This window comes from Myotis lucifugus, unplaced genomic scaffold, assembly GCF_000147115.1.
Source record: "Myotis lucifugus unplaced genomic scaffold, Myoluc2.0 scaffold_534, whole genome shotgun sequence".
Taxonomy (NCBI): domain Eukaryota; kingdom Metazoa; phylum Chordata; class Mammalia; order Chiroptera; family Vespertilionidae; genus Myotis; species Myotis lucifugus.
This window is the reverse complement of record NW_005871582.1, coordinates 443,393-471,013: the sequence shown is the minus strand read 5'-3', so window position 1 is coordinate 471,013 and position 27,621 is coordinate 443,393. Positions and strand designations below refer to the sequence as shown.

At 56.3% G+C, this 27,621-nt stretch overlaps 1 protein-coding gene across 1 annotated transcript in view; it reads right to left on the bottom strand.

Moving 5' to 3' along the window:
• Window positions 1-27,573, bottom strand: part of LOC102424469 (MAM domain-containing glycosylphosphatidylinositol anchor protein 1) — a 53,998-nt gene extending 26,425 nt beyond the window's left edge. Inside the window, exon 1 of the mRNA XM_023745321.1 lies at window positions 26,567-27,573. Coding sequence (XP_023601089.1) covers window positions 26,567-26,633 — 67 coding nt within the window. The 5' untranslated portion in view covers window positions 26,634-27,573. The remainder of the gene's footprint in view (window positions 1-26,566) is intronic.
• Window positions 27,574-27,621: the final 48 nt, after the last annotated feature.

Genomic DNA, 27,621 nt, shown 5'->3' with positions numbered 1-27,621 from the left:
TCACCCAGTGAGCATCGCCGTACAGACTGGTCATCTCCCAGTGAGCATCACCATACAGACTGGTCATCACCCAGTGAGCATCGCCGTACAGATTGGTCATCACCCAGTGAGCATCACCGTACAGACTGTTTATCACCCAGTGAGCATCACCGTACAGACTGGTCATCACCCAGTGAGCATCACCGTACAGACTGGTCATCACCCAGTGAGCATCACCATACAGACTGGTCATCACCCAGTGAGCATCACCGTACAGACTGTTTATCACCCAGTGAGCATCACCGTACAGATTGGTCATCACCCAGTGAGCATCACCGTACAGACTGGTCATCACCCAGTGAGCATCACCGTCTTAGCAGCCCTGCAGGGGAGGCTGCTGGGGCTCCACCCAGCTTCCCGCATCTGGTCGGTGCGTCCACCCCGCTGCTCTGAGTGGTGGCTGTGGGTGCACAGAGCTCACCTTCCCAGGGAATTGCCCTTAGCCAGCGCTTGGCCCGGAAATGCCTAGGAGGTCACCCTTCCCCGATATACACACCCACCCAGTGCCTGGCAAACACGGTGCAGATGCTAGTCCTCTTGCCTCAGATGGGATGACTGTGGTGCTGTTCATGCTCCAGACACACACCCCAGCCCCCGTCCCGTTCCCCCCCCCCCCAGACCCTAGGAACAGGCAAAGGCTAAGTCAGTTGAACCACATTTTGCCCAGCTGCTTCCCTCATCCCCTTAGTTTCTCCTGAGAGCATTTACCCAGCCCCAACCATCTTAGAGAGCCTACCCTAAGACTCCCCAACCCACAGACTACACATTCCCTTTCCCCAAAGCCCTGTTAATTTTCCCTGGGCCTGTGCCAGCATCTTCTCCAAGGGACAGAAGTTCTCCCAGGGGACTTGGAAGTTCTCAAAAAACTGGCTCCCCCTGACCTCTCTCCCGGTGCCCAGGGCTGGGGGACCCAGAGGGAAAAGACGGAACTGGGAAAGCCCCTCCTTCCGTGTCAGCGCCCCCCCCCTGTCCTAAAGGCAAACCAGCCCCACCCCACAAAGGCTTGGGCCCCCGGAAGGAGGACAAAGCCCCCTGTTCACACCTGTCTGCTCACAGGTGATGGTGGAGAGAGGAGGTGGGAGAGCTGTAGGGTTCGAGGGACATAGGGAGTGAACAGAGTCCTGGCCCTAAAGAGGTGCGCAGAGGTGAGATAAAGCCTGGACATAAAATGCATAACTTCCTCCAGGAAGCGCCCATAACCTACACAACCCCTCCTTTTGTATGGTTACTCCCCCCAGCACCACAACAAGGCATCAATCTGTGTGTCCATCCAATTCAGGTCCTTGTCTTTCTGCCACCAGGCTGTGAACTCCTACTCCTCCTTCCCATGGCTGACGTCTCCCAGGTGCACATATTCCCGTTGGAGGAGTACTGGCTAGCAGCAAGACCCCCTGACCTTGGTATTTCAGTTTGTCCATCACCCCATTCCCCCACCCTCACCACCACCCCCACTGAGTTTCGTTAGCATGAGTCAGGGTCCCACACTTTGCTCACCCCCAGAGTGTCTGGAACTGTGTTTCTAACCCTGAACCAACAGAAACCCCCACAGCGTCGCAGGCCCCCAAAAGGGCTCTGTCCTCTGTCCCGCTTAACCTCAGCCTCCCCTCCACACGCCCCAGGGTGGCACTGCCAACAGCAGCATCTTCTGATTCCAAAGGCAACCAGGCCAGAGCCCATGTCAGGGGCCCCGACATAATCCCTCCATCCAGCCCGTCACACAACAAACACTCCGAGCCGCTGCCCTGCGGGTGCTGACGAGGCTGTCAGCTCGGAAAGAGCATCTTCGGGGAAACGGGTAGCAAACAGAAAAACAGAAACGAACCGGATGGTTTCCGAGTACGCTTGGTGCTAAGACGACTCTAAAGCAGGGGCATGTGACAAGCGACAGTGGGCAGAGGAGAGACCGGCTTTAGAGAGATGGAAAGAGCTGACAGTCTGGGATGAATTCCTGGCTCTGCTACCCACGAGCTGGGTGACACAGGATAAGTTACTTCATCTCTCTGAGCCTTGGCCTCTTCATTTACAAAATGGGAACAATAATACTTTCTCCCAGGGCTGATGTGAGGGTTTAAAAAAATATGTGCAGCCCTAGCCTGTTTGCTCAGTGGATAGAGTGTCGGCCCATGGACTGAAGGGTCCCGGGTTTGATTCCAGTCAAGGGCACATACTTCGGTTGCAGGCTTGATCCCCAGCCCTGGTCAGGGTGCATGCAGGAGGCAACCAATCCATGTGTCTCTCTCACATCAATGTTTCTCTCTCTGTGTCTCTCCCTCCTTTCCACTCTCTCTAAAAATCAATGGAAAAATATCTTTGGGGGAGGATTAACCAAAAACAAACAAGAAGACAATATGTGTAAAACATCTGGCCAAACAGTATGCTAAATGACAGCTCCTGAGATGATCAAATAGGAGGGAGAGATGGGGACAGACAGGCCCCCTCTGTGGCCCCCTCTACACTCCAGGGGTGCAAACATTCAAAGCAGACATTACACTGATGGGGATGCTTCATGAATATGGTCAAGACTCCTGCTGAGGGCTGTGCAGGGCTAAAGGGGGCTTGGAAACCAGGGAGGGGGTGCCCTTCAGGGAGCACCCCTCTTATCATAACCCTCACCCAGCTTTCAGTGAGTTATTTTGTGACTTTTAGCAAGTTACGTTTTCTCAGTTGTGAAATGGGGTTGTTGTGAGGAATAAATACGTAAACTCAGGTGAAGTGTTTAAAACAGGGTCTGGCACACGGTGAACAATCGAATCGTGTCCGCCAGCACTTTATTCTACAGATGATCCCGCACTCCCCTCAGGAGCCCACTCCCCGGGCCTGAGGCCCGAATGACAGGACCCACAGACGATGACGGCTGATGTATTCCCAGGGCCATGGCATAACTGCAAGCTCCTCGCCTCGGTTCTGAGAGGCAGACAGGCAAGTCCTATGTAGCCTGTGTTGGCAGAGGACACGATGGCAGGGAGAAGGCAATCCTGTCACTCACTGACCCAGAGCAGCGCTGGGACTCGAACCCAGGCCTTCCACTCAGTGGCCTGGAACTCAGTCCACTGGCCCAATCGTCCTCAGATGCCCCCATCCCCGCCCTGTGTCGCCAGGGGAGCCTGTCATAGCACATTCCTTGGCCCATGTGGAACCGTCAGCTCTGGCCCTGGTTTCATTTAGCTTTCTGAGCTCTATCAATAAACCCCCATGAGGAAAGGAAAACCCTGTCCCCCAACCTGTGTGCCGTAAAGTGTTCATCCACAGTCCCCCGCCAAACAAGGACGCTGCCTCCTCTCTCTCCTCAGAGCCTCGGCTCACAAGAGGATATGATTAAAGGCTCTGAAAAGTCCTGCAGTGAACACACCCGCGGACTTGGTTTAATCCAGTGCTTTCCGAGTGTATTTGACCATAAAGCCCTTTCTTCACAGAGCAGCTCTTAACATCTTGAGAGACAGAAGTGTTGTCTGTAACAAGTGGAGAAGTGCTGATCCGACGCTCAACACAAAACTAAGGCTGTGGAGTCAAGTAACACACACACACACCCCCACCACCACCACCACACACCACATGCCAGTCCCTTGGCTGAGAATATGAGATGGCATGAGAGATGTCACCCAGGGGGCAACTTCATCATGAGGACGGCTGAGGCAGAAATAGCAAGTCCCTAGCAGAGGGCTTCTGGCCAATCAGCTCACTCCTCTCTTCCCCCAAAAGAAGACACCCTCAAATTGTAGGTGCCGGTGGGGATTGTGGCACCCGCAGGCCCAGTGAGGAAGCCACACATTATGACTCACTCAAGTGAAGGCTAACTCAAGCTGCCCACTGGGCTTCCGAAGAGGATTCTCATTGGAACCTAGAAGGGAAGTTTCATCAAGGACCCCACCCCCATGAGAGAACGTCCTCCTGGCTGCTAGCCGAGGGGGGAGTGCTGACAGAGGCATGAGGGTGCAGCAGTACCTGTAGAGCAAACAAGGCGGGCAGACAGCAAGCGCATGGAAAACCTGAATGTAAAGCCCCCTCAGCTTTCCGTCAGGTTCCCTCCACACACATTTGAAAAGGTCAATCGCAGCCAACGGGGGGGCTGTTGTCCTGCTCCTGCTCCTGTTCCTTCAGGGAAGGGTGTCTGCAGGCTGGGAAACTTCCACACAGAGCGGAGTCGGGGGAGGGCAAGGAGAGAAAGGAGCAGGGGCGGCGACTTCCCCACCTGGAGTTGGTTCTAGCTGCCCAGTTGCCAGATGGCAGGCCAAGGCCCACCCCCCTAACTGCATCGCTGAGCCTTCTGGGCCAGGCAACATGGAATCGGGATCTGTGTTCTGGTCCTGGCTTCCATCAGACCGTCACCCAACAAATCCTTATGAGCGGGAGGGGCTGAGCTTGGTGCGGGGGTCCCGGGATACGGGGAGCGATGGCACCAGGCCCTGCCCTAGGGAAGTGTATAGTCTCGAAGGGCTGGGCTAAAGGCTTGCGGAGAGGCAGAGAGGAAGCAGGGAGGGAGGCTGTGAGCTGCAGTTATGTCCCAGGCCTCCCCCACCATAACATGACAACAGCATAACAACGTACACACATAATATAACCATTTACTCTGCGCAAACATCGCATTGAATGCTTCATATCTATTATCTTATTTATTGCTCATCACAAGTCTGTTATTGTTCCCTTTTGTCAGATGAGGAAGCTGAGGCCCAGCAAGGTTAAGTAAGTTGGCCAAGGATGCCCTGCTGGTTGGGTGTCTGTCTGACTGCCTGGCCTCTGTGCTCAGCCCCATGCATTTCCAGTTCCCGAGCGTCCACGCGGTGGGAGGACACGCAGGACCAGTCACCGGTGGGACGGTCCCGGGCAGCATCCTTTAAACTGCCCCTCCCCCCCCTTCCCAGCTCCTGGTACGCACATGTTTATCGGTCCTTTTATGCATGTAATGCAAATGGACACTAAATAATTTAGGGAGGTTAACAATGCTGAAATATTAACAGGCTTTTCTCTTTTAATTAGCTGCTCAGAGAATGGCGGCCGGGTCTGGGAGCAGGATCTCAGGGCGGGTGCCTGGCCAGCTCCGCCTGGCCTCCTCCTCTCAGGGATGATGCTTATGGGCCGCCCCTGTGGCCCATCGACCTGGATGAACCCCGCCCTCTGCTCTCCACAGCGGGGGTTTGCCCTGGCCTCCCCACCCACCGTGCTGGCTTCGGAGCTGGCTGAGCCTGTCCTCTGTTCACGGCCAGCCAGGATGGGCCAGGCGACTTCTCAGAGCTCTCCAGATCGGGAGGGTGTGGAGAGGGGGGGCTCCAATTCTATGATGGAAAAACCAGTTTGAAACAGTCCCACCATCTCTTCTGGCCTCGCCTTCATGCGGGTCATCCGGAGGAGACGCACAGCACACTGTGTCCTGTCCACCCCTGGACATTCTCTCAGGTCATCAGGCCTTGGTCCAAGCCAGTTCCCTCTCCATCCTCCCCCTCACTCCCTGCCTCCCAACCCTTCCAAGGGCACTCAGAGTCGCCTGGTAATGTGCCATTGATCCATCGATTGCTGTGTAACATTTCCCGAGCGTCTATTAGTGACCCACCCTGCCCTCAGCGCCAGGATGCAGAGCCCATGAGGCCTAGCGCTCCTCACTGAAGACGCTCTGCCCTCCCTCGCTGCAGACCACACTGAAGTCTGCTCGCACCACCAGGGCTTCTTTGCTCATCAAACTCAAACCTCTATTCAGCTGACCTCCCCTTTGGCTCCAGCCCGAGTGTGTGAGTCACTGACCTCTGAGTGCAAACACTGACCTCCGGGGACAAGGGTGCTGTCACTGAGTGGGGAGCGGGCACAGCTGAGAGGATCAGTGCACAGGCTGCCACCCTGTTGCCATAACGGAGCATAAAACCTCGCTGTGCTCTCGCGTCAGATGCAGGGCCTGCTGCTGCTTGCCCAGCCTGCGACTGTTTACAGGGCCGGGCCCATGTGCAGGGCCCGGCGCTTCTGGCAGAGCCAACATCCTGGCAGCCCTCCTCTGCTGAGAGCAGTGGACAGTCCATCTGTGCCCAGTCCCGAGGAATGTTCGGCACCACTGCACCCACATCCTGGCCTCGTCAGCAGGCACGGGTCCTGAGAGTGCCAGATTATGCTCATAGACTCCCCATTGTCTGGGCGTCAGGGGAAGTCTAGCCTGCCCGCCGTGTGTGGAACTCTGGGATATCAGGCCAGGCCACGGGACAGCCTGGAAATGAGGACTCCGAGGTCCCCTGGGGGAAACAATAAAGGGGCTTCTCCCTGGTGGGCCCCAGAACACTGGGATCAAAACTCTCAACAATGAGGGGACTTGGGGCAGCTCTAAGCAGTGCAGGCAGGACCCTCGGGAAGAGAGCAGAAAGGCACAGGCCTCAGGTTGGGCATCCGTCACCCCAGGCTGTCACTGCCAGTCTGAGCGGCTGCCCTGCTGGGAGGGGTAGGAGGCAGGGCTCTATCTCTCACCGAATGACTATGTGACCTTGGGCAAGTCCTTTATTTAACTTCTTGAAGCCTCAATTTCTTCATCTGCAAAATGGGGATAATACTACATCTGAGGCTGTAGTGGTAATAACGTCTGGGTTGTGGATTAAATAGGATAATGTACATTGGGTACAGAGTACAATGACTATTATCTAGTAGGCGCTCAGTACATTTCAGTGCCCTTTCCATTTGAGAATATAGTCCGGGACCCTTAGGGAACCTGTTCCAAGGGCCTGCCAGAGGAAGGTGGAAGACTGAATGAGGAGGTCTACTTTGGGGGAACGCCAAGAGCAGTCATCCTGAGGGACCAGAATATCATGGTGGCTAAAAGAGGTGACCCCTGGGAGGAAAGCTCTCCCCGGGAGGCCAAGCTACCACCCATCAAGGCAGAGAATAGCTTCTGGAACCCAGGACCTGAGCCTGCCTGGCCTGGGGACACGGGGCCCAGGGACACAGGGTTACTTGTGTAAAATTTCCCTGTGTGGGTCCCAGCTATCCAGACCCTCCAAGATCTGCTGGTCCTGGGGACCCCATCACTGCAGTTCACCTGGCCCTGGGCCCTGAGAGCAATCCAGACTAGATATGACCGAGTGCCCATGTGCCAAAGCATGCCTACCTACCCCAGTCCAGGGGAGGAGCAGGGCCGGAGGGACCCAGCTGTGGGCTTGGGTTCTCACCCAGGCGGCTGCAGTAATTGCTGTGTGTTCTGGGGCAAATCGTTTAACCCTCTAGTCTAGAGCCTCAGTTTCCTGACTGTAAAATGGACACGAGTGTTTCCTATTGTGAGTGTTAAACACGGTAAGAGTGGAATCGACCATGTACAGCATGGCTGCCTCATAGATACTCCGGAAGTGTAGTTAGAAGGAGCAAAATAAAACCAAACTCATACCTCAGGTGTCTGCCAGGAGGAGGCCCCTGGGTCTGAGAGTTGCAGCATCACTGCAGTGTCCAACGAGGACCCCGACAGTCGCCCAAGTGACCCGGTCCCTAGGAGCCTGAGGCTCCAGTGTAGCCGTGACCAACAACAGGGGTGGGGCGCGTCCTGGGTGGGACCACAGCCACACTGCCAGGCACAGCCCCCAACCCAGAACGTGGAGTCAGGGCCAGTCCTGAGCCAGGGCACGCAGGGAACAGTGGCTTTACTGAGGCAAACAACCCCAAAGCCCCACCTGACCCCAAAGCCCAGTGGCTTCCTCGGAACCCCATCTTGGAAGTCCAGGGCACACAGCCCGGGGCCTGCCACAGGCCTGGCTGTGGGAGAGAAGGGAAGACACGGGGTTGAGGCACTGGATTTGGGCTGAAATGAACATCTGGGGACCCTGCGCCCTCAGAAAGAAAGGGGTGGTGGCAGGCGGGTGGGAGTCCTTTCCAACCAAACCTGCAAGTGCTGACTGAGGCTCCTCTCCAGCACTGAACTTGACTCAGCCCAAGTTCGCCATGTGAAACAGAGACCAGTAACAGAGTGTCTTAAGTGAGATGACACACCAGAAAGCGACGTGAAAACTGTCAAGTTCTGCACAAATCAGGTCTCATTAGGAGCTGAAAAACCCAAATGTGGCTTCAGGAAGTGAAAACTGGAAGCTAAGAATCAGGACACGCATATAGGCCTAAACAATGGACACGGACAACAGAGGGGTGGGGGCATGAGCGGGGGGCAGGGGCGGATAGGGGGTAACGTGGGGATAAGGACACATATGTAATATCTTAAACAATAAAAAAATATATATTTATATTTTAAAAAAAGGAATCAGGACACAATGCACCTACCAAACCCAGTGAAAATAAATTAAAATTATAAAATCCATTGTGGCTGGGCCGTGCGCAAGCTGAGCTCTGACTTTTTGTAGCAAAACCCAGCAAGTCGAATTAAGAACCATAAAACTGCCCTGGCCTAGGACTGGCAGGCACTCTCACTTTGGGGAACAGGCCCCAAGGACACCGTTTTAACGGAAAAAGCAATCCACATACGGATATTCACGGCTGGGCTATTTAGGAGAAAGGGGAATCGGAGTCTGCCACACGCCCAGCAAATGGAGAAATGGTGACCAAACTCCAGCGCGTCGATGCAGGGGGTGCCCGGAGGCCATTAAAGTGGCAGGTCTGAGGGCTCGGTCAATACCGGCAGACGTGCGTAGGAGATAAAGTCGCACAAGAAAGCAGCGCGGACCACTGTTTACTGCTATGTAAAAACATATTGACAGGGATGGGCCGGGAACTTAGAATGAATGGCTGATGTCTGGTGGTCACTGGGTTTCTTTCTCTTTTTTCCTATGAAGTTGTTTAAGTGGGTAATAATAACAATAACAACGCTGAAAGCAAAATCAATCTTGCAGCTTGAGAGCGGGTGGGGCCGGAGACCCCGGCACAGAGGGCAGGGGAGGGAAGGACAGTATTTCCTGGGAGCCCACCACCACCAGGCAGCACTCTGATCTCCCCAACCCAGGCCGCTGGGGGTTCCTGGGCATCACCCCACCCAGCTCTGGGGGTGGGATTATGGGTGCCCCAACGTGACTGCTTGAAACCTCTTACAGACGCCTCTGCAGAGCCCTCCAGGCCAGGCCTTCACCCCGCCCAACTCAGGAGGCGGGAGGAGGGTCGGCCTGGGGTTAAACACCAGGGAACCAGATGTAAGGGCCTGACTAGCCTTACGCTTCTCTCTATCCACTGAGCTCAGGAGGACAGCCTTATGCCCCCAACACCTGCAAGGCCTGAGAGCCACTCCTCACCCACCCATTAGTGAAAGCACACTGTCCCCTGCTGACTGCGTGTCCGCCAGAAACCTAGGAGCCGGCCCTGGCCTCTCCGTCTTCCACACCCGCACCCAGCCCACCAGCGAGCCCTCCCAGCTCGACCTCCAAAACTGATCCTGATCCTGACCCTGACCCCTCAGCCACCACCACCATGTCCTGCCTAGAGAATTACAGCAGCCTCCTGGTGGGTCTACCCTGCTTCCTCCCTTGCCTGGTACAGTCTCTTCTCCACACGCAGCCGAAGGGATCCCTTTACAACACAAAATCAGATCCCTCTCTCCTCTGCTCAAAACCCTGCCACGGCTCCCAGCTTACTTGGAGTCAAAGCCAACCCTTTTTCAATAGCATGTTCTCTGCCCTCCTCCCCATGTGGCCACCCTGCTTTCTGTTGTTCTCCAAGTAGGCCAAGCCCACATCCACCCCAGGACCTTTGCACTTGCAGCTCCCTCTGCTGGATTGCTCTTCCCAGAGTTCCAGAGCTCTCCCCATCACCTCAGCTCTCTTCAAGAGAGGCCTTCTCTGATCACCCTGTTTAAGACAGCGTGGCCGCCCGACCTCCACCCCCTCACTCCCTCTCCCCACTCCGTGTTCTTCCTCACACTCCGCAACACCCGGCGTATTAAACTGTCACTTGCTCATTCTCTGTGCCCCTTTCAAAGTGAACACCCCTGGAAGGGAAAGCATGTTATACCCCTGAAAAGGATGAACAATCTTATTTTCCAAGAGTCAATTCCAGAAGCATGAAGTGTAGGAACATATTTTCTTTAGCATCAGGTATATTTATAAATCAGGAAATGCCATACTTGCATTCATTATTCTCATCATTTTTTCTCTCCATCACTGAAGGGTTTCTCCCCTTTTTAGGCTAAACTTTTAGAAACCACATAAGTGGTATACACTGTAGGATCTGATTATAATGCTGAGCCTCTGAACAACTTGTAAATGACTTGAAACCCAGCAGGTTGGGGGAGGAAAGTGAGGTACTTGGGATGGGGGAGGCCAATTGGACCAGAGTTCAATCACAGCCGGGCCCAGAAAAGTCACTGCCATTAGGAGGCTCCTAGGGGCGGAGGACGGGGAAGGAGGGACTGCCCCTTAGGAGGAAAGTCAGGTCTGGAATGGGCCGTGGCGGGGGTGGCAGCAAAGGGCTGGGTGCGAACACACCTGTAAAGTAGCTCAGAGGGAACAGGTTCCTGCTCTAAATTTCCCCAAGAGGAAAACGGGGGAAGGCTGGAATTCTGGCACCCTCTCTCCTGGGCCCGGCTCTAGGTCCTGCTCCCTTTCCCCCAGGACTGTGCCGCACGCCTATACCCAGAGCCTCATATGACTTCCGTGGTGGCAGCCTCTGACTTACCAGCTTCCTGAGCCAAACCAGTGCCGGAATCGCTCACTTAGCGGGTGCTCCCCTGAGCAGCTGGAGCGTTCACTCCCCACACGCCGGGCACTGGGCTGAGTGGCTTTCCAGAGTTCCCCATTTCCTCTTCGCCACAGCCCCCCAAGGACGGTGCTATTATTATCGCCATCTCGTGCATGGGGAAACTGAGGCACGGGGCAATTTCCCCACGATCACACAGGTAGCTAGTGGCTACGGCAGAACTTGAACCCAGATCCGGTTCAGAAGCCTCTATTCCTATCCTTCAGGCCACATGCCTCCCTATACTCCCACCTGAGCCAGAGAGATGATCATGCATCCACTTTGATATATTTAGTTGCTTGCTTCTGAAATTAGACCCTGGTGGTGTCATGGGGCCTGGCAAGTCTTGTGCCACCGCTGATCTCAGAGCTGCTAGTCGCTGACACCTCGGTGTGAAGAACTTTTCTGTTTACTCCCCTCCCTGGGGGCAATGACAAATGAGGGAAGGAGGTGGGGGTAGGGGGAGGCTGCAGGACCACTTGGAGGACCCTTCCCAGAATCCTCCTCTGTGGTTGCCATGGCACCACCTCTGCAAAGGCCTGGACCCTGGTGTGAAGGGAGGGTGAGGTGGGGCGAAAGGAAGTGACCCAGAAGAAAAAGAACTAGCTTGTGTAGAGGGTCCCTCTGGAAAAGGGGGGCTGAGACCCTCATCGGGGCCACCCACGTTGGGAGGGAGAACAGATTCTTAGGAGGAAGGACAAGACAGCAGAGATGGCGAGGGAGGTGACAGAAGTATGCAGGGGTGGTGGGAGCTTCAGCGAGGAAACTGAGGCACATGAGGAAGACTGGACTCTGCAAGGGCAAGGTACTTGGCAGCACTGGCCCAGCGCCCAGCGCACAGTAGGTACTTAGTAAAGGTCAGCTCAAATGAGACTTCATGATTAGGACACCAGGGAGCCCCGATTTGCTCGGACCAGGCACAAAGCATGCGCACTGCGTCATGGAGATGTGCTTGGGGCTCCCGTGGTGAGGGGCTCTGGGTGAGGGGCTCCCGCCCGCACAGCTTTTCCAGGGTGCAGGTCCCCTGTGAGCCTGAGCAACTCTGTTCCTGAAAGGCTGGCTGGGGCGGGGTGGGGGGCTTCAGGAGAAGAATAGGCCCCCTGCCACTCAGCCCAGCTGGGGCCGCTGGGGCCCTGCGCCCAGCCCAGCCCCCACCCTGGCACAGGCGCAGCGGGTGAGCGCATGCCTGGCACAGTCCCCAGTGCCTGGGAGAGAGGCTCCAAGTGGGCGGCTTTGTATTTTGTGAAAACCAAATCCACAACTGATCTCTCCAGCCAAGCAGGGCCTGCTGGGAAGGCTGGCGGGCCTCTCTTCCCGCCCCCCTGCTGGGGCCCACCTCCCCCAGGAACCATGGGGAGCACCAGCTGCCACCCTGGCTGGCATGGGGGCTGAGGGCCGGGCCTGGGCCCAGCTCCCGAGTGCCAGGGTTTGCCCCCTCCCCACCCTGACCCCCTTCCTGCCTGGAATAAATTGGAATACAAATCAGAGGGAACCGCTTTCCTCTGTTTGAACAAATTGCTATGGATTCCTCCCTGTCTCAGGTCAGGGCTCACGATGGGGGATATTTTCACTCGCCGACTGCTAATAGACTCGGGAGAAGCTGCTGGATCGATGGAGGCCGGGAAAATTAGCCCGGAGCTCCAGGCCAGCCTTGGCCTGTCCCTGCCCCCACGCCAGGACTCTTGGAAGGGATGAGGCAGCCATAACCCAGGCTGGACATCAACACCAGCTGACGGCCTGTTCCCTCCCCCTTCCTGGGAACCAAGGCAAGAGAGTCCAGGAGAGGCAATGGGGGAAAGGTGGGCCCAGGGAGGCCCCCAAAGAGATCTGACGTCCCCCACAGTCAAGCATGGCCCCCTGAACATATCTCCATGCTCTTGTGTGCAACATCAGCGTGCATATACACACCTTCAGCACATGCATGCCCATGTATACTTACATGTGCACAAAAATAGAGATAAAGTGTACACGCAAGGTAGAGAGAACACGGGAATGTATTTCAGCTCCTGTGGAGGTACCCAGCGAGAGCAGTTTACCTAATGCCGCTGGTTCTACATGCACGCACACATACATGCATACATGCAAACACATACATACATACATACATACATACACACACACTCCCCTCTGTAAATTAGAACCCAGATCTGCCTTGGGAGATAGATCTACTGGCAGGCAGAGCAGTACCACTAGCTTGGTGTGACCCTTCGCCTCTGGTTACTGGTTTCTGCCTCTGGTTTCTGCCTCTAAACCAGTGGTTCACAACCCTTTAGTACAGTTCTCATGTTGTGGTGACCCCCAATTTCATTGTTACAAATTGAACATAATTAAAGCATAGTGATTAATCACAAAAACAATATGTAATTATATATGTGTTTTCCGATGGTCTTAGGCGACCCCTGTGAAAGGGTCATTCGACCCCCAAAGGGGTCGCGACCCACAGGTTGAGAACCGCTGCTGAGCATTTAGGGCCAGGTGACCTCTGAGCCCCATACCTCTGACCTTTCATAGCTCCCAGCCGGGCTGCCTATTGGCTGTGTAGGCCGAGGACTTCTCTGGCCCTCCTCAGCCTCAGGTTTCTCTTCTGACAAATGACGAGATTTGCCCCAAGATCTCTGCTGGCTTTGTCACTTTATAAGCCTGTGACTCTCCATCATCCCTCTGCCTTGTTCTCTGCTGCATCCTCGGCACCCAGAACAGTGTGGGCACACAGAGAGGGCTCCAGAAAAATGTGGTTAATTACTTAATTAATCTCAGGTCCCAGGTGGGTGTGGAGAGGCTGAGAGAAATTCACAATAGGATGGAGGCGCTGCTCTGATCTGGACGTGTAAGGCCCAGGGGTACTCAGGGTGCAGACTAGCCAGGTCATTACCCACGGAGGCTCCTTCCTGCAGAGGGAAGTGGACAGAATGCAATCGGCCTAATTACCCACACAGAGTCCTGCCTGCGGGGAGAGGGCAGCCGTCCAGTGTCAGAAATGGTCCCCTCCTCTCTCTTCGTTTTGAATTGAGCTGGTGGGAAGCTAATGATCGTGCCCCATGGCAATGCCCAAAGGGCCCTGGAGACTGGGTTTGTCCTCGGTGACCCCCAACCCTGCCCTCCCCAGGTGTGAGGCCCCTCAATCCTTCAGGGAGAGCCTGAGTTCCACCAGGAAGGTCTTGGGGAAATTGACGGGTTGGAGGTCTAGTCACAGAATCCAGGAAGTAAACGAGGAGCTCACAGGTCTGGTTTTCCGCCCGGAATCAGGGCTTACGCGTGCAGCCCAGAAGACAAGACCTACGAACAAAGAGCTCAGAAAAACTGGCTGGTTCTGAAGAGGCAAAACAGAAGGCTAGGCAGGATGTAGTCTACACTGTCGGAGCCCCGCTCCCCTGACCACTGCCATGCACAGCACCAGCACCTGCGGCCAAGTCACACTGCCTTCAACAAGTGCAGCCTGCTACCCAGCGAGTGCCAGGAATTAACACCCCCAGGAATTAACACCCCCAGGAGCAGCCTGCAACCAATGACAGATGGGAGCTGGTGTACACCTGCCCCAGCTCCCTCACCATGATGGGTAGACTCTGAAGTGTGTATTACGCAGTGTCCCCAAGATCCCTAGTGAGACTTGGTGGTGACTCCCTTGACAATGCACCTTTTCTTGGTTCCCTTTGCTTTCCTATCTCATGTCTTCATTCCCCTACCTGAGCTTCCTGCACTCACTTCCCACATAAACTACCCGTACTTGGCTCCTTATCTCAGGGTCTGCTTCTGGGGAACCCAAACTGCGACCTCAAGTCCAAGCCAATTCTGATCGTCATGGTGCCCCTATTAAGTCTCTCACGTGGTCACAACACAGGGCCCTTGTTTTGTCTCACACACACACACACACACACACACACACACAAAATATCCTAGCACACTCCTCTACCTCCACCTATCACTTCTCTGGAAACCTACTCACCTGAATTCCAATCCTCAAGATCCAACTCATCTGACCAACCAGCCTGAGCCACGGGGGAAAGGCTTGAGGGCTGCGGGGAATGCCCAGAGCAGCCTTCCCGAAACAGGCCCGGGTTCCTGCGGGCGAACGGGCTGGTTGCCCTAAAGTGGACCATAGGCTGTGCCACAGCGACTAGCAGCAGCCTCCAGGTCACGGAGCCACGCCAGCTGCCTCCTCCCCCCACACGGGGGCCTCCCAGGGCCTCCCGACATTTCATGAAGGGCTTCTCACATCTAACCAGGAGTCCTGGACCCAGAACAAGACTCCTTGGATGCAGTGAGGCCTGGGGATAAGAAATGGGGTTTGCAGGGGTGGGAGGAGGATTGTAGATTTACAGGCCTAAAATGAGCTTATAAGTACCAGGTAGACATGCCCCAGCTCCTCCGAGCCTACAAGGTTGTCTAGGAGAATGAGAAAGATCCAGATGTGGAGTCCCTTGGCATGGCTTTTCATTTCAGCCTCGGTACCTAACTGCTGTGTGACCTCAACAAGCCACTTACCGTCTCTGGTCTAGTCTCTTGCTGCGCTGAATCTCAACGATCTGCTTCTGGGCCACTTGAGGCCACTGACTGGCGGCTGAGCTCTCTCCTTGCCACACCCTCGGGCCCCACCTCATGACCTTCTCTATGTCTACCCTGTGGCATATTCCAGAAAGGAGAGTAAAGCCAGACCTCGCCACAGCACAGAACTGCAGCTTGCCGTGGGCTTACGGATTTTGCTGGAAGGTAAACTGACCTCCCCAAGGTCACCATTCCAGCAGAACACCAGAACCAAACCCAGGGAGATGAGGCCACCAGCACCCTCCCCACCTCTACCTTCCCGATGCCTCTCTCAGAAATAGGGAAAAGCACCTCGTTAAGAGTTACTTAAGAATCACATAGGAAAAGTCTCAGGGCCAAGGGCCAAGGAGATACTCAAGTTCAGCTGAGAGGCCTCAGCTCCTGGATCTTTCTGAGAAGAGATTATGTTACAGCGAGTTGAATTAAGGTAAGACAATGAGGAGAACTTCCCAACAACAAAGGACCACAGACTTTTGAGAACAGAAAGATGAGCTACATCACCTCTGCAGTACTTTCTGGCCCATGGCTTCTGGCGTAGCCCCTCAGTTTTTGTTCCCCCAAATCAGGGGGGTCCACAGAGCTCTCCTGTGGCTGGGACTGAAAGGAGCCATTGCCAGAGGGGACAGGTACCAACCAGCAGAAATCAACCACCTCACGAACTGGTGGGAAGGAGGGAAGGAGGGCACTGGCAGACAGGGAGCTGGGACCCGCACGTGAATGTGTTGTTGACCCCAGCAAGGCTCTCCCCTGCTCTAGGTCTCAGTTTTCTATAAATTCCTTCTGGGCATCCGCAGAACAGCCAGAGCCCCCGCCCCACAACCACCACCACCTGAGCTAGGCTGGCCGGAGGGAGGGAGAGGGGAGGAGAGTGGTGTTCACAGCCATCTAAATCCTCTCTCATTTCAAGAAGCACCAGCTGACCCTGAGGTGGGGATTTGTGGTAAAGACTGGACATTATCTACCCAATATCCATTCTCCCCTTCGTTCTAACTAAACCCTGATAATCTCTTAGGTGAGCATGTGCCCATTGAAAAGGCATTTCTCAGCCTCCCTTGCAGCTAAGAATGGCCCATGAGCTACACGCAGCAGTCATGGGGAGGGGGTTTCTGGAAAAGCTTCTTAAAGGAAACGGACTCAGCTGGCAGGCCTGTACCTTTTCTTTTTCCTACCTGCAATGTGTCTTTTTTTATTTTGTAATGCTCACCTGAGGATATTTTTTCCATTGATTTTTAAAGAGAGTGGAAGTGAGGAAAGGAGGGGAAGAGAGGGAGATAGAATAAAGCATCGATGTAAGAGAGACACTTCGATTGGTTGCCTCCAACATACACCCCGATCAGGGCCAGGAATCAAACCTACAACCCAGGTATGTGCCCTTGACCGGGAATCAAACCTTCAAACCTTCAACCCTTTGGTGCACAGCTGACGCTCTAACCACTGAGCACACCGGCCAGGGCTGGAATGTACCATGATGACGGAGCAGGGCAGCCCTTGGTGGCTTTGTGGCAAAATGCTTTAAGGCAAGGGTTCCCAAACCTTGCTGCATGTGAGAATCACCTTGGGGTCTTTAAAAAAAAATGCTAACGCCTGTTTACCTCCCTGAGATATTCTAATTTCATTGGTAAGGTATGGCCTAAGCCAGTGATGGCGAACCTATGACACGCGTGTCAGAGGTGACACGTGAACTCATTTTTTTGGTTGATTTTTCTTTGTTAAATGGCATTTAAATATATAGAATAAATATCAAAAATATAAGTCTTTGTTTTACTATGGTTGCAAATATCAAAACATTTCTATATGTGACACGGCACCAGAGTTAAGTTAGGGTTTTTCAAAATGCTGACACGCTGAACTCAAAAGGTTCGCCATCACTGGCCTAGGCTTTGGGAGTTTTAAACACTCCCCAGTTTGAAGCAAAGTTTGAGAACCGCCTCCGTAAGCAGAGCAGAGTGACAAGCGGAAAGGAGCCTGGGTTTCTAGCGACCAGGAAGCCGCCACGCAGCCCTGGACAGCCTGCCACTAAACGTCCATTTGCTGGAGCCTCTCTCGTGAGGCCTGGTTTCTAGGAACAGACAGAGATTCCCAACTCCACAGCACAGCACAGCCCAGGCAACAGGAAGGGCCGATAGTGCCATGGAGCCCCCCTCAGAGCAGCCGGCGGGCCCTGGACTCGCCATTAGGCAGGCTTGAGTTCAAATCCTGACTCCGCTACCTGCCAGGGCCTTTGGCAAGCCACTCAAGCTTCTCCACCTGAGAAATGAGGGCCTTGGAAAAGGCTGCGTCCTCCCGCCCCCCTGCCCGCTCCTGGGGCGCAGGTGCCCTCGCCCCTGCGGCCTCAGCTCCCGCCACCCTCCTGGACATTTAGCAGGCGCTCGTGATGATGTGCTTGGTTGACACTGAATTGCTTCAATGGGGTCCGGTTCTGAAATTTTCATTTATTTATAAACCTAATGGAGGAGAGAGTACACAGAAGGGCCACATTTCAGAAAGGTAACAATTTACCTCGTGCAAATCAATGGGGCAGCGCCTCCGGGCGGATTCTGGCAGCCCCTCCAGATTCGGGACGGGGAATGCCCTGGTGAGAAGCAGGGGCCCGTCTCCCAAGCTCCTGACCTGGACCTTCGGTTAGCACTACTAACACAGGAAGTCTCCGTCCATCATTTAAGAATAACAAGTGTGCGTGTGTGTATTAAAGACCCCAGGGTCCACAGGAGCTTGATTGAAACCAAGCCTGGGCAGTGACCTGGAAAACCCAGAAATGCCCTCCGAAAGCTCCGGGGAAGACGACATCTGTCTGGGCCTGACTCATTCCGATGCACCGTCTCCGCCAGCTGCGCCTGGGAGCCAACTGGAGAGCTCTCGCCACGCAGCTGCCTCGATGCCACCTGCAGAGCTTCTGATCCAGGAGGTCCCACGCGTGCGGCCAGGCATCTGCTGTTGCAAAGGCTCCCCAGGTGGTTCTGACAGGCCACCGGGTGGAGAAGCACTTCTCTACACAGCTTCCCGTCTCCAGGCAATCAGTGTACCTCGGCGGAGTGTCTGGGACTAGAAAGGAGCCTGAGGTGGGATCTCCGCAGCCGGCTGAGCAGCACCCTCGTGCCGCCCCGTCACCAGCCCCTGCGGTCACTCACCCCTGCGGCCGCAGCTTCCCACGGGCCTCGGCTGGGAACTAGGCCCCGCGAGGCTGGGAACTGCCCGCACCCTCCCTGGCCTGCCACATATCTCAAAAGCGCAGCCCGCACCTCCAGCTTCCACATGCCACCCACGCCCGGAGCTCCCTGCCATCTGCCTGCCACCGCTCTGCTCTCGTGAAACAGAGTCCCCACGGCTTGCCTGAGAGTTTACCAAGTGCTGTCACTTGGACTTCTAATTCCAAAGGTGGGGGTGACTGAACCCGTCTTCCAGACAGGGAAACCGAGGCTCAGTGTAGGGAGACTATTGGTCCAGGGTCCCTCAGAGGCAGCCAGCTGCCCATCTGAACCTCCAGCCCAAGTCTGCCCATTTGCGTCCAGCCCCTCTGCCCGCATGCCCTTGCCATTCAAAGGTTGCTCCATGGGCCCGCAGCACTGGCATCACCCCCGAGTTCGTTAGAAATGCAGACTCTCGCCCCGGCCCAGGCACACTGACCTGGATCTGCAGACCCAGGGCACCCCCGCTGCCTCCCTGCCAATCTCCAGTCCCCAGATGGCCCTTCCTCCCTCAGATTCTGTCTCCTCTCCTGGCTTTCCTGTCCCTGTCCCCTAGGTCCCCTCCTACCTCCCTGCTCTGTCTCCTCTCTCTCCTCCCACCCCAGGGTGCTGGTCTCGGCCCCCCTCCTCTCTCACTCCACTCTCTCTTTCCTTGGCCATTTTATTTCACTTCATGGTTTCAGCCCACTCATGACCAACACTCATGTCCACCGGCCCATCAACATCTCTCCCAGACATCCCACACCAGAACCCCACGAAGTTCAAGACTGCACTGGGATTGTCAGGGAAGTAAATCTACTGACTGAGGCCTTGCTCAGGGCCAGCTCAGGGCTCCACAGGTGCGTCTCATGGCACGCTCACCGCAAACCCACGCGGTGGGTACGATGCTCTCCATCTGACCAGTGGAGAGGGCACGCCTCAGAAAGCAGGTGGCCCTCGGGCTCTCAGCTGATGCAGGCAGAGCTGGGGTTCAGACCTGGGTTTCTAAACGCCAAACCTCAGGGCATTTCCGCCCCCACCCCTTGCCTGAGCTCTTCCTGACGCACGTTTAGGACCTAATGATCGTACAATCTCATTCCTCGTCTTTTGCAAGAGTCTCTAACTGGCTTCCTTCCCCCACACCTAACCCCCTACAGTCTATTCTCTACATGGCAGCCGGAGGGATTCTATTAAAAGGGTGTCAGTTCATGTCCCTCCTCTGCTCAAAACCCTCCCACGGCTCCTCAACTCACTCAGAATAAAAGCCCGAGTCCTTACATAACCTTACATAGCCTTCAACAATCAGGCCCCACTAACTCTCCAACCCCACATCCTATTCCCCTCCCCATGGCTCACTCTGCTCCAGCCATACCGACTCCTCTTTGTGGCTAAACAAGCCACTCGTGCTTCTGCCCCAGGGCCTTTGCACTGACTGCCCAGAATGCACTTATCCACCAGGCTTTCTCCCTCTTCCCCAGGCATCTTCCAGGCTCTGTCCTGGCGGCACCTACTCAAGGAGCCCCCACCACCACCACTGTATATGAACTTGAACCACAGTCCACCATTCCTGGTCCCCTTGGGTGCTTTTCTCTTTTCCACAGGGCTCATCGCCATAGGAACATTATATACTTATTCATTGACTTGTTTACCACCTGTCTCCCTCCGTGTGAATGTAAAGTCTAGGAGAGCAAGAGCTTGTTTTTCTCCAAATATCTCCAGAGCTCCAAACAGAACCTTCACCCGTATGTTTGTGGAATGACTGCAGCTCTTGTACCCGGACTCTCCTGTCCATTCTCACAGCCACCACCTGGGTCAAGTTCTCAGTACACTTCCCTGGACCCCTGACCAGTCTCCCTCCCCCTGACCCCGGCGTCCTCAAACACAAACACACCACAGCAGGGCTACCCAGCCTGAAATACAGCCCACATCGACCCATTTCTCTCTCAAGGCCCTCCCAGCAGCTTCTCCCAGCCCAGGATTCCAGCCTGCTCCCCCAGACACCGGCTTTGCCATCGGCAGATCTGGGTCTGAGCCCAGCTCTGCCACTTGGACAAGGAGCTTCGTCCTTCTGAGCCTCAGTTTTCTAGTCGCTAAAATGGGCTATGAAGGACTCTCTGGGGGCTGTGGGGAGGATGAAGGGAGACAGTGAACATTCCTGACCCCAGCCGGGCAGTAAACATTAGCGACTGTTACTACTGAGCCTTTACTGTTCCACCTCTGACTGCCCAGTTCCCTTTCAACCTACGCTCCAGCCCAGCAGAGGGACACTGTTCCCCACACACCCAGCTCTTTATCCTCCATGCCTCTGCCTCCTCCTGGGATGCCCTTCTCAGTCCTTTCTTCCTTGTGTCAAGGCCACTTCGAGTGCCCCCTCCTCCACTAGGCCTTGGAAGTCATTCCCTCCCCCTTCGAATGAATGCCTGCAGCCCTTTATCTGCACTTGCCTCATGGCATTTATCAAGATCTCCCAGGAGCCACCATCTTGTATGTGAGTCCCCTCCCCTTCTCCTTGAGGGCAGAACCTCCATCTCATTCATCTCAGCAGCCCTGTCAATTCCCAGAACAGGGTAGGCTCAAGGCAGGTACTAATTAGAGAGTTAATGGGTGGTGAGGGGCACACCATACTGCTGTCCTGCCCCCAACTCAGAAGATCCACTGGGGTCGATTTCCGAGCCACTTCTCACCAGCTGTGCGACCTTTAGCAGGTCACTTAAACTCTTGTTGGGAACCTCGGTTTCCTCATCTGTTAAATGGGGGCAACAGGACCTGCTATGTTGACCTCTCAGAATATTATGGGAATCAATGGAGAGAGGATGAAAATGCTTGTAAGGCACGTGGCACTTGCACACCAGCCCAGGATTGTTGTTACAACCAATGATCCTCCCTGGAAGGTTCGTTCCTCTTTGCACAAAAAGGTGCCTGAAAGAGCCATCACTGAAGGCATGGCAGGATGTCAAGTGAGTTTTACCTTCTTCCTTATATTTTTATGTATTCTCTGATTGTTTTTGCAAAGAGCACGTGTTACTCGTAAACCTGGGGAGAGGAAGATTTCATGGTTTAAAAAAACAGAAAGGATTCACTGCTTTGAGGTAGGCATTGCTCTTGCCACTGTATCAGCATTTAAAGGCAATAGGGACCCCCTAGTAGCTAGTACCTGCCATCAGCAGATGCATGTCTGCAAAGCAGGGTCTCCTAATGATGGCGGGGAAGATGCAGGAGAGGGGCCACACACCAGGTTCACAAAGAGGCAGCACTGCCAGGGCAGGAGCCCCTGCTCTGCACACAGCCCCACCTGGACAGGAACCCACGAGCTGAGCCTCCCCCAATAGGGCTCTCCTCTGGCCTAGGGGATAGGAAGTGTGGCTTTGGCCACAGGTAAATGCCCTGGGACACTGGGAAGGGAAACATGAGAGCTGGAGGGAGGCATGGAGCTACAGAAGGCCTAGGGAGTCCCCTTGGGCCCCAGGCTAAGGAATTAGAGTAAGTCTCATCCCTGTGGAGTCTTGAGGCCAAGAGAGTCTAGGAAAAGCAATATGCAATGTGGCGGCCAAGCCCGCCCCCTGCTGGTCATATCTGGAGTGGCAGTGCCAGGTGCACAGGGCAGGGTCCTCAGGTACACACCCCTGCACCTGGGGCCTAGTCAGACTGTGTCCAGAGGCAAGGTAGGGGTGGGGCATGTCTCTTCCAGGACTGAGGCCCAAGATCCCATCTCCAGGTCCCCTGTCTTTGCTGGTGGGTTAGGTTCCCTGAGCCCCGCCACAAGGAGATGCAAGGCTGGAGTGGGAAGGGCTGAGGAAGGCAGAACTGGGGGCAGTACGGGGAGGATGTGAAGTGGAGAGGAGGGTGCACCACACTCCTGCCTCTGTCTCGTTCCTCCCAGGCCCGCCTCTGCCTCCTGGGCAGCCAGAGAAGCCACGGCTGCTACCATTGCCCGGATTTCCACTCCCACACCCAGGTATTGATTTCCTGCATCATTCATTTGCCGGCCTTGGCTGCTGTGATTAGCTCCCTCCATTCTCCCTGTGGAGCCCCCCGCCCGTCCCTCCATGTTCCAGCAAAGCAGAGCTAATACCAGGCTTTAAATGAGGCTTTGCCACCCGGCCCCAGCAGCTCACAGCCAAGCTCGGCCAATTACAAATAGGCCCTTGGTATGTCTGCAGCCGCCCCCTCAAGGGTGCTTTCCTGGCTAATATAATCCTCTCTAACCAACCCCACCACCTCCGGAGCCCCCACCAGCCAGGAAGCACAGATTCGTAAAATGAGGCATCATGCAGATCTTGAACCTAAGAGTGGGGGCGTGGGGGAGCTCTTGGGTCTGACTCCAGAACGGGGGAGTCCTCAAGCAGGCTCAGGGGCCAACCTCAATGGGGGGTACAGACAGTGCTGGCAAAGCAAACAAAAGCGCCTGGATTTGGAGACGCAAGGCCCTCTCCCTCCTGCAGTTGCTATAACTGAGAAGGAAGGGAGGACAGAGGCCTGGACCTTCTTGAGGACATTTGCAAAGCCCTCAGCTTTCTGTCAGCCCTGACCCCCAGAGTTTTCCAATGCGACGCCTTCTCCCGGGGGAGCGTCCGATCCGGACAGGCAGTTTCTGGGCCTGGGGTGGAAACTAGTGAAAAATCCCGAGTGCCCACACCTAGATCAACACCCAGAAGGCGGCGCTGGGAGGCACACTTCCTGAAATTCCTTCTCCGCACCCTCAGAGGAGGGGAAAAAAACCTGACTTGGTGATAATTCTGTAAGCTATGTTGCTCTTGTCAAATTATTCAACATCTGTCTTCATGTTCCCACAAAAATTAGCATAGGATAGTAGTTTCTGATGACACCTTTGGTGAAATATTTTGACTTCCACCAGTAAGTTGCAAACAACCTGTCTTAAGGATAATGTCAATTCCCACTCCTGCATATTAAATAATCCCGAGGTTTGTTGTGTTTTTCTAAGGGAGAGGAATCCCTTCAACCCGCCTCTCGCTGGAAGTCCGGCAGCTATGGGCGGAGATGAGCCAGGGCGGGTGTATCCTCATGAAGGATACTCCTCCATCCCTTGGCTACTCCCTCTGCCTAGAACTAGGCCTCTGGGGCAGCCCACCACCCCTGGCCTGTGGGAAAGAAGCTTACAGGATCCACCCTGGAGCACAACAAACGGGGCCAGGAGATTGGGAGGCTGGGAGGAAAGAGGGAACCAGCTCCAAATGGACCATCTGGTCTAGTACTCAGCTGCTATAGCATCTGTGCCCCAAAGAAGAGCGAAGCCACCTGGCCAGTTGAGAGCGCTTCCCCGGTCCCACTGCAGCAGCGCAGCTTGGGTCCGGCAAAAGGAACCTCAGAGGGAAGCAGACATAGGTCTCCAGGCCCCTGCCTCCTACCAGCCTCAGCAGAGACTCCCAGCTCAGGCCAGATTATGGCGGGGTTTGCCCTCCACATCCCAGTCTTCCTCCCTCTTTCCAATTCAGCTTCCATGTTTGCTAATCTGCTCCTCCCTCAGCCACACAGGCCTGGGAGCAGAGGGGAAGGGGCTGGTGGTTCCCTCCCCAGGGCACACTTGTTTTTTGTGTGTCTTGAGTAAAAACTGCCTCCCTCCGCGCTGCCAGGGCAGCACTGGACTTCCAGCCTCCTCTCTCTTCTGCATCCTGAGTTCCCCCCTATCTATAGCCACCAGCCTATAGCCACCAGCCTAAGACTGTGACTCGCCCTAAGCAGAGACCCTCAAAGAATGCCCAACTGCCTTGTGCAAACCATCTTAGGGAGACACCTGGGAAAGAAAGAATTTCAATAAGCATTTCTTCCAACTCCCCCCAAACCATGGCCCTTCATTCTTGCAACAAATATTTGCTGAGCTCCTGCTGTGTGCCAGGCACCATGCTGGGTGCTGGCACACAGGGATGGACACGCCTGACCATTTCTCACCTGCACTCCACTCTTTCTCAAGTTGCTTCATCTGCTTTGTGAATAGAGGGAAAGTGGGGGAGGGAGCAGAAAACCAGCTCTCCATACTACTCCTTACCCAGCCCCAGCCCTACGATGGTTCTCTCTGGCTATATCTGGCCAAAGCTTCACAAGGAACTCAAGTAGCCTCCTGCTATCCTCCCCCTCACACTAGATCTTCCTTTCTCTCCATCCACCGCCATAAAGACTTCCCACCCAGCAATTGCCCCGAGGCCCCAGTCTTTCCCTGGAGCCACATTCTCAAAGGGCACGTGGAAAGAATGTCATCCAAGAGTCAGGGGTTGGCCCCCATGCACACAACCCACTTACCTCACTCTGAGTGAGAGAGCTTGGACTCAGGGAGGGGAGAAAACACCCAGAAAGGGGGCAGGTGAGCCAATGACTCAACCCTGGCCCCAAAGCACTCTGAAATCAGGGTCTGCAGAGACCACTGCACCTGTCACCCACTCCCGCCCTCATTGCTGGGGGTTCCTCAAGATGTGCCCCATGCAGCCCTGGAGGAGGCTGGAGGAGGTGGAGGGAATGGAGAAAGGGGATGGCCATGGCCGGGAGATGGGCATGCCAGGTCTGCCCAAGGGCACTCAGAGGGAGGAGAGTGGGGGACAGCAGCCAACAGGAGGGCTCTCAGTCACTCTACAGACCTCCTGGGTGTGGTGAAAAACAGGGGGAGACCTCACCGATGTCCCTCTTTAGGCTTCCTCCTAAGGAACAGGGAGGCTGAAGGGAAACCTTGGGGAGAAAGAGGAAGGAAGACACCCCCCCACACACACACACACAACCCCTGCGGGGCTGAGGCCTCTGGGACCCCCTCAGTTGCCTCCTCCCCATAACCCAGCCTCTCATTCTTCCTCGTCTTTCCTTTTCTGGCCTATATCTAAAGGGCCAGGCAGTAAGAGACACACAAACTAATTAAGAAGCAGAGTTTGGCCAGATGCCTGGGCCAGCCTCCCCAGGGAATTAAACCCAAGCCAGCTAGCAAGTCACCTCCCAGAAACCCCTCAGGGGACCCCTCCCTCTTGTGAGGCACCCCCAGAAGGAGGCATTTAGCATCTGCACCTGAGGCTGGTAGCCAAAAATGTTTGGGGAGGGACAAAGCATCCGACCCCCACCAATAGAACAGGTCAAACTCTCCCACCCCCGCCCCACCCCCCATCTTAAAGGCAGGAACTACGCCCTCAACCTCAGAAAGAGAGAGAATCCTCCCACTCCTGCTCACTTCATCAAAAAGTGGCCTGCACAGACTGCCCTGCAGTCCGCAGAAAGCGAAGTAGGGGCCGCTGGGCCCAGAGACTGACTTTTTGTGCGGCGGGGTCGGGGCATTCCGGGCTGCTAGAAGTCAGAGGGAGGGTCCCTGAGAGCGGTGATGCCTGTTCTGGGGACCTTTCCCGGGGAAAACCCACGGAAAAGACGGGATAAGGGGTGACTGGAGTCCCCTTAGCGCCCAAGAGCGAGGCGTGGGGACGCGGGAGCAAAGCTGCCGGGCAGGAGGCAGCGTTTGGAGGCGTAGCGGGTGGGTGTGTGCCTGGTCTGCGTTTTGGGGGGACGGTGCCCGTGTGTGTGTGTGTGTGTGTGTGTGTGTGTGTGTGTGTGTGTGTATGTGTGCGCGCGCACAGGGAACGGAAGGTGGGGCTGGGGTTTTGTAGCTGGGAACCGGAGGCAGGGAGAACTGGCTCCAGAGAGGTCCGAAAAGGGATGCCGGGGCTTTAGGCTCCGGATCCGGGGGATGTGGCAACCGCTCGGGTTGCCAAGAAGCGACTAAAGAAGAAGCGAAGCCTCTGTGAGATCGCGGAAGGCGAGCCCGCGGCTCCGTGGCGGTGCCGGCTGCCAGCTCTCGCGCAAACCACGCGCAACTCCGGGTCACACATCGCTCGGCTTCCGCTCCCCAGGCCGAGCCGGGGTAAACCAGGCTTCGGTGCAAGTCGCTGCCCCAGCCCCGGCCCGAGGTCTGTCGGAGTCTCCGGCGCCAGCCGACTGGGTGCTCTCCGGGGTTCGGAGTCACTCCCGCCTCTGACAGGGTGTGAGAAAGTGGGTGCCTCCCCCCGGCATCACCAGCTTCACGCCAGACCCCACGACCCGCCTCTGTGCTCCGAAGCAGCTCGTTCGCTCTTCTCGCGCCTGGGAAAGGGCGGGGACCCGGGCATCCCCTCCAGAGTGCGAGCCGCCGGGGTCCCCACCAAACCCCGCAACGCGCGCTTTGCGCCTCTTGCAAAGTTTCCGCGGGTGCTAACGCGCGTGCCGCGGGCGCGGGCTCTTACCGTAGACGCCCTGTCCTCGGCAGTGCACGGGGATCAGCGCCAGAAGTAGCAGGCAGGTCACCTCCATCTTCACGGCCGGTGCTTCATCCCCGCGAGGCGCGCAGCCCGAGAGGCGGCGGGGGGGCGCATCCGCCGGGGCCCCGCGATGCCCCCTGCGTCTCCCCCTTCTCGGAGCGGCGACGGAGACCCGGAGACTGAGGAGGCGGCGGCGGCAGCGGCGGCAGCGGCGCGGATGGCTCCTCCGGCAGAGCCGCGGCCCCGGTGAGGACGCAGGGGGCGCGGGCCCGGCCACGGGTGCCTCCGCACGCCCCGCGCAGCCGCCAGCGCCCCGGCCCGAGGAGCCCGGCCGCCGAGTCTCCCCGGGTCCCCAGGGCTCTCCTCTCGGGGTACGGAGCGCCGGGGACCTTCTTCGGCGGCGGTTCTTCGATCCAACAGGCCAACGACGACTAATAAACTTGTCGTTTCTGCGCCCGGGGGACGCCCCTCCGAGACGGGGGCCGGGAGGCCAGGCTCCGTACCGGTTAATCTGCGGCTTCCAGTCCTGCGGCGGGTGCTGGGGGCTCGAGGACCCGACCCAAGGGGGCCGGGCTGGGCGCCCTCCCAGGGGCGAAGGAGCCCGGGCCCGGGCCCTCCGGAGCGGGCGAGCAGCGTGGGCTGGACTCGGCCGAGGGGAGAAGTTAGCTGAGCCCGGAGGAGCCCGGAGAGGAATCGCACCGGGCGCCCCGCGGGAATCGGGAGAGCAGTTCCAGTCAAGACCGACCACAGGAAGCGGGGAAAGGACGAAAGTTTGAATCGTTTGAAAAATATTCGCGCTCTCGCCGAGGCCCGGGCTGCAGCGCGGGCGCCGCTCGCCACCTGCCCTCGCCGCGCTCGGCTCCTGCGGTCTAGCCGCGGCCGCGGAGCTCCGATTCGGTGCTCTCCCGAGAGCGGGGCTGCGCCGCGCCCCAAGTTGATCGTCCCTGCCCCCGCCCGGCGCCTGGACCGGCGGGGCCCCGAGCGGGAGGGGCCGGGCCGGGCTCCGCGCGCGGCGGCCGCTGGGTCCGGGCCGCGGGAGC